This window comes from Egretta garzetta, unplaced genomic scaffold (assembly GCF_000687185.1).
Source record: "Egretta garzetta isolate BGI_Z169 unplaced genomic scaffold, ASM68718v1 scaffold163, whole genome shotgun sequence".
Classification (NCBI taxonomy): domain Eukaryota; kingdom Metazoa; phylum Chordata; class Aves; order Pelecaniformes; family Ardeidae; genus Egretta; species Egretta garzetta.
Window position 1 is genome coordinate 4,309,817 of NW_009259308.1, and position 6,687 is coordinate 4,316,503.

Sequence of the window (6,687 nt, forward strand, 5' to 3'; positions counted from 1 at the left end):
GGCAGGAAATTGAGACGTGTCCAACGGCACAATTCTTCCATCTCATACCAGTAGTTCCCTTCTAACTTTTCCAATGCGAATTCGGGAGCATGGCTGTATCTCAACAGCTTCCCCGACACACCCACACATTGTTCTCCAGGAACAGGATGTCAGAAAATTAACAGTGAAATGAATGATTTTTTTTTCTAGGTTTATTTTTCTTTTTTAAAAAAGATGAAAAGATTATTTACAAGAAAATGAGACAAGTTTTATAAACATCCTCTTCTCAAGCCTTCTGTGTCTCACCCTGTGAATTCTGAAATTTGGTATATATACACACATTAGGTCTTCAAAATCTTTCATACTTGGAGAAAACCTAAATCCGAAGCATCCTTTTCTTCTAACCTTCTGTACTTGTGCCCCAAAATAATTGTTTGCTATGAAACTTAGTAAAAGTAGGTATTTTCACATTAATGAAGAATATGCCAAAATCTTCTAATCCTAATATACAAACAGTTCCAAACATAAAAGATGTGTAGGAGGATGCTGCAAGACTCTACAGCTGACGCTCATGGAATAACTACTGATGACTAATGCATCTTATCCCAGCCAGCTTCAGCAGCACTGGATTTTATTTATTTTTTTGAAAATTGCACCCCTTTCATCATTTTGCCAGAGCATGGTAAAAACCCACCCTTGACAACTCTTTCAGCTAAGCAATGTACAGCCAGATACATGTTTCACTGCATCTATAGCCTAAAGTTCAGAAGTTGGCTGAAACTTTAACAGCAAAAGCACCATTTTATAAACCGAAGGAGTCACACGAAGTAGGAGCACATTTCTGTAGTCTTTCCCAAGCACTTTCATTCCTGGCTTTTTCTTTTTCACTTTCTTCTGTTCTGTACAGCATCTGAGCTGGTGCCTTTCAGGACACTGAAGAATTTGCACTCATTGGAGCAGGCACAGGACCAAGCTATGGGATCTGTCTTACATAAATTGACTAAACCAATAGAGATCGGTCGGTTTTCTTCACCCTGCCGCAACATTGGCAACGTTACTCGACTCCAAGGAGCACTCAAAGCACAGCTTCAAGAATTTGCTTTCCACTGCTTCCTGGCAAGCAAACGTGCCCCTTAATTTCACATCCATCTTTTCCACATCTTTCACCACATCCTCATTACAAAAAAATACACAAAAAACCCCCCAATCTTGGAATGGGAAGGAGAAAGCCTGTAAAGCATACACCAAAATTCAGGGAAGATATTCTTAGATGAAGGAAAATTTAGCCAGGCCAACCTCACATTCCATAAAATATCAACCATAATTGGTATTCTCAAAAAAACTTTTTTCCCCGAGAAGCAAGGCCACTTGCGTAGGATTCCAGTTAGGTGGATTACCCATGCACGTATGTTTTAGTAGTAATTAAATGAACCTGCAGCAACAGGAATTTTCATTGAAAGGACCTCCCCTGCCTGGACACATTTGGGAAATAATTCAGCTATCAGGCAATTCAATCCTGCAATTTTGTATTACAGTTCAAAAGAAAGGAAAATCAGCAAGTAAAATAAATGTAAAGGGAATGGCCGCATTCAACAGTCACTCATGCAGATTCCAGATCAAGTAAATGCTACTTAATAAAAACATGTGCTCCCCCCACCTTTTTTTGTTTTTAATATTCAAGACACCACACTCCTTTGGCCTCTGTCAAAGCGAGAATCTCAAATAAGAAAACATTTGCAAGTCTCAGAAACAATCCGGACTGCAGAACCAGAGAGAGACTTACTTCCTTGGAGCTTTGTGCCATTGTTTGTATTTCGTATCAACTGGAAAGCCTTTTGAAATCCCACTGCATGCTGCGTAGGGCTGTCAGATGACTTTATACTGCTAACGAAGGTGGACATCTTCCTTTTTGTCTCACTAGTGGCAGGAGACAGAAACGTCTTATAGCACTGATCCAGCGAGCAGGTTCTTACTGTGTCTGCCACGGTTAACACAGAGATCTTGAAAGAGAAGAAACTATATTGGATTACCTTACCATTTATAATTCTTTACGCACTGATACAGAAAACACAATGATAAGCCAACTGAAGAGATTCCGTGGGTTTAAAATTCAATTGTTAAAAAATAAATGCTTGAGGCATAAATCCATCAAATTTGAAAAGGATTAGACTTATGGTGATTTCAAGAAAAAGAGACTTCAGCCTTTGTTTCTGACAAAGTCAGCTTCACTCTGCTCGTACATAATAGTTAATACACTGTTCTGGGCAGAAGCCTAAGTGAACTAGAGATAACTGAAAACAAAATCAGCAGAGAGCATTTTCAGGAAAGCCTTGAGTGCCTACAGAAAAGTGTAGTGCATGCGGAAAATGAAAAAAAAAACCCTCTGAGAACTTTTCACAGGCAAAGCATTATGTTGTTTTAAAGTTTAAGTCAAAGCAAGCCAAATCTACCATCAATTTTTATCCTGTAAATAAGTTAAGGCATGCAGTGGCAATACTTGCATTAATGTACACATAACATACCAGCCTTATTAAATGAGTGGCATACTTTATTATAAATTATGACTGATGCAAGACAGTAATAGAATAAAGCAGTAATTATATACCTGTATAACAGGTTTCATAACCACTGAGCTACTGACCAAGTAATATATGCCTTAAATGTATTTTCTTCATTAGAGGCCTATATTAAGACAAATACTTTTGACACTTAAATTTAAGTACTATTAATTCGGCTAAACTATAAGCATTATTATACTGTATTAAAACTCTCTAAAAGCACAGAAGTTAGAAGTGCTTTTCCCATACTATTAATGAGATGACTTAAGGCAAAGATTATAATCAGTTGTCCTTCAGCTTGATTTGACTGAAACTCCCTTCCCATCACAAAAAAAACCCCCAAACCACTCCCCCAAAAAAACCCCAAAACCTGAAACACAAGCAGAAAGAACGACCAAGGTCCTACTAACAGATAATTATTGAAAGCAAAGACCAAATTGGGGACTGCTTGTGGTCCTCCAGAAGCACTCTATGAGGCCCTGGCTGTAATCCATACTTAAAAAAATTACAGGTTAAGTGACTTTCTCATTCTCAGGTAGAGTATCTGTGGCACAGTAAGAAATAAATCTGGATTTCTTGGCCCTTTGCTTTAGCCTTTCCTTGCTGATATCATGGTTGTCTGGGAATCTTCCAAGCACTAATTAGGTTTCAGCTCACCCCAATATAGCAGTAGAATAATAATTTCCATTTTCACAAGCAAAAAAGCCTCAGAGGTAAAATTGTTCGAAAGGTAAAGTTGTTCAAAGCAATGCAGAACTGCAGAAGTCATCAGGCTCGGAGCATGGTTCTCCTAATTGCACACTGTATCACACTGCTGACCATCACCTAAAGTCTCTGCCAAGATGAAGAAGCCTTTAAACATTACTCGGAAACATGATTTTGCCTTAGATCAGTGTTTTTCCCTTTTCTTTTTCAGCCTGTGGATCCCCAAATGTTCCCCCTACAGTAATACAGCCTTCCAAAAGTGAGTTCAAGTCTTCATCACCCACTAGAGGTAGACCACAGACCCCCATGAGTCCATGGACCACAAGTTAAAAACACTGCTTTGGATGAAAACTTAAAAACATTGAGCATGGTTAAAACCAATGGAAAATACGGTCATTGCTTGGAGAAAACTTACCTTATCGTGTTCATCTATAGAGCTCAGAATAACCTGAGCAGCATCTTTGGCAATCTGAAGCTGCGTCTCTGTGACTGAAGCCCCATGGTCCACAATGACAACTATATGCTTGGACTGAGGTCGAACAGTAGAAACATAGACGGGCCTGAAGGAGAACAAAACCCAAGCCACTGTCATGAGTCATCTTGTAATTTCCACTAAAACGTTTACAAATGAAAATAGTTGAGAATTAAAAAATAAAACAACCACCCCACAAAGAAACAATGAATTATAACAGGAATTTTTGCCTTTATGAAAACTTCCACTAGGAAAGACCAGCTGAGAATCTGAACATACAGAAAAGGCCCTCATTTCACTCTCTTTCTGATTTTTTAACCAAAATCAGGTGTTGGATCCCTCTCCCTCTGTCACAGCAACTGCTTTCAGCTAGGAATAAACAGTTTTGCTGATGCAGCAGCAGTGTTTGGGACTACTGTTTGCAGCAGCTCACATCAAGTTTTGGATTAAGTGCTGACAGGCAAGAAATGTCTCATGATAAATGTTGGGTGCCGGGAACCTTACTCACATGTAACAGTAAGTGCAATAGTGGGTATTTGCTGGTTACATGACAAGTAAAAACCTGTGCAACTGTGCAGAGTTGCATTAGCATAGGGTGGTTGATTTATTTTAATAAGGGAGGGCATCTGGACAAGAAAGGGTTTTGTCTTGGTGCCCTGGAATGTATTTCACACCGTCGTGCTCCACAGCCCCTTGGGTCTGCACAGTTTTAAACTCCATGGCCACTCTAGTGAAGGCTCTTGGGGCCGCCATGTGCCTGTTTGTGCTAACATCCAAAAACCTATTTTCAGTGAAGCGGTGCTCAGATCCAGTTCAATGTTGTAAGAGATGTGTGAAAGACTGCACAACCTCTTGTGCCAAGGTTTCAACATGGAACAAATTAGGAAGACCTTCAGCAAGGAGGAATAATTAAAAAAAGACAGGACTCTTCCCTCTTTAGTCCAGACCCAAAACTAGTTAGAGTCAAGTGTGAGTTTTGGGATCTAAAATTTATTATATCAAAGGCAGCCACAGAAATCTTATTAAGAGTAAAGGAAATGCAGAAGATTTTAGACAAGGCACTGCAATAAACAACTGGCACAAATAAGTTCTTAATTGTAAAACAGCCTGCAGCTCTACACTGGTATTAATACCTAGAACCTAAATAAGGCCTTTGATCTTCAAAGCACTTAAGTATTAACTAATTAATTCATCCAAACTACCCTCTGAAGTCAAGTATTAGCAAAAAGATATCCCTTATTTACCCAAGGAGAAACTGTGACCAAGACTAAGTGATCTGGATGAAATCACCAATGGTTTTAGTGTCAAAATTCTGATCAAGACTGAGGTACCCCCAGCTCTCATGTCTTCAGACTGCACCTTTCCAAGACCACAGAAAACTTAATCAAGCCCAGACGCTTCATACTTTGATGACACATAGAAGATAACATCTGTAAACATTTGATTGCTCAACACTGACAAGTAACCAAAACAGTTTTTAGTCTCTGTACACTCGGCTATGTAGAAACATACCTGGATGTGCTGATACTTCCTCCACATAGATTCATTAACTGGTACAGTTAGCTAATGTGTGACCAGAGATACTAAAGCCACTGCACTTCCTTAGAAGATTCCACCCTTGAGTCTTTATCAGCCCCACAGTATTGACAGCAAAAGCTAGGGAAAAAAATACTGCACTGCAACTGCATTGCTTCATGCCTACAGAACAGGAATATTCCCCTGTGCAAGAAAACCCTGTCACCGTTTGACCCTCTTTTCCCACAGGTTTTTTTAGTAGAAAGTTTCCACTATTGCTGCTTCCCTAGTATCTACAATGTGCCACCTGAACCTTGGGTGGAGATTGTATAAATGCTCCTACATATTCCCTTTCCAGACTCTCATCCTTCCACTCCACTCCCCAAAGCAATGCACCTGCCAAATCAATAGAATACATGTTCACTGCTTTATTAACAGGGGTCAAGTATGAGTCAAATAAAAGACAAATTTTGCCTATGGGCTGACCTACAATTTACAAGTTACTGTTATTTACAGCTTACTTGATTTGGGAGAGGTGAGGAAACTGTATGTAATTTTATTTTACAACTAAGTTTCTTAAAAGTGAACACTCGTGCTTTAAAAAACAAACCTAAGAAAACCCAAGGGACCCCATTAAAGTTACTCATGAATGCTGTCGTCTTGGCAAAGCGTTAACACTGAAATGAAATCAGTGCTTGAGGAATCCAATTTTAGTGCTTTGCCCACTAAATTGTAAGGAGACAAATCATACCTGCTGCGGTGTTCATAGTTGCCTTTGCACCGGAACTTGTGGGCTGGGAAAATGGTGAAAATGCCTTCTTCTGAGCTGAAATACTGCCATTTAATTCCTGGGTTAGACTTCAGATTATCTGCAAGAACTGAAGGTTGGAGAGGAAAAAAGAAAAACAAAGTAGAGTCATAACGGGAGGTCAAACTTGGAGGTATGGTTATTCAAGGCCTCTTCTTGCATGTGCTTGGAGAAGAATAACCACAGTCCCAACACCAACTACAAGTAGCTCTATATGAGGATTGATAAATCTTCGTGTCTCATTTGCAAACAGTTAAAAGTCTTTTGGAAACTTAACACTGGACTTGACAGATTCTGTTTAATATGTGATGACAATTCCTGAATCTCTGAAGTACAACTGCAACCCAAGAAGCCAAGGCAGGAGCAAGGAAGGAAGAGATTAAAGCAATTATATATAATATGTATACATGCATACATTTACATGTAATGATAAACACATTGTCCACATAGTTTTCATCAAGAAAAAACCCTGTTGTTAAAAAAAATGTTGCTCTTTATATTGAAATGACTCCAAAATATTAAGTAGGTTTGCCGCTTACAGAGCTCTAATCCAATCTGTTAACATTACCTATTCTGACATCTGTTTAAAAATGTCTACAAGAACATTTAGCAAAAATAGTCTTACACGCAAACGTGGTCGAGAAAAAATT

At 39.0% G+C, this 6,687-nt stretch overlaps 1 protein-coding gene across 1 annotated transcript in view; it reads right to left on the reverse strand.

Moving 5' to 3' along the window:
- Nucleotides 1–6,062, reverse strand: part of CACHD1 (cache domain containing 1) — a 36,032-nt gene extending 29,970 nt beyond the window's left edge. The window contains exons 1-3 of the mRNA XM_035891810.1: nt 5,981–6,062; nt 3,658–3,802; nt 1,763–1,979 (exon numbers count right to left, since the gene is read on the reverse strand). Of these exons, the coding sequence (XP_035747703.1) occupies nt 1,763–1,880 (118 nt within the window). The 5' untranslated portion in view covers nt 1,881–1,979; nt 3,658–3,802; nt 5,981–6,062. The remainder of the gene's footprint in view (nt 1–1,762; nt 1,980–3,657; nt 3,803–5,980) is intronic.
- Between the last annotated feature and the right edge of the window lie 625 nt (nt 6,063–6,687).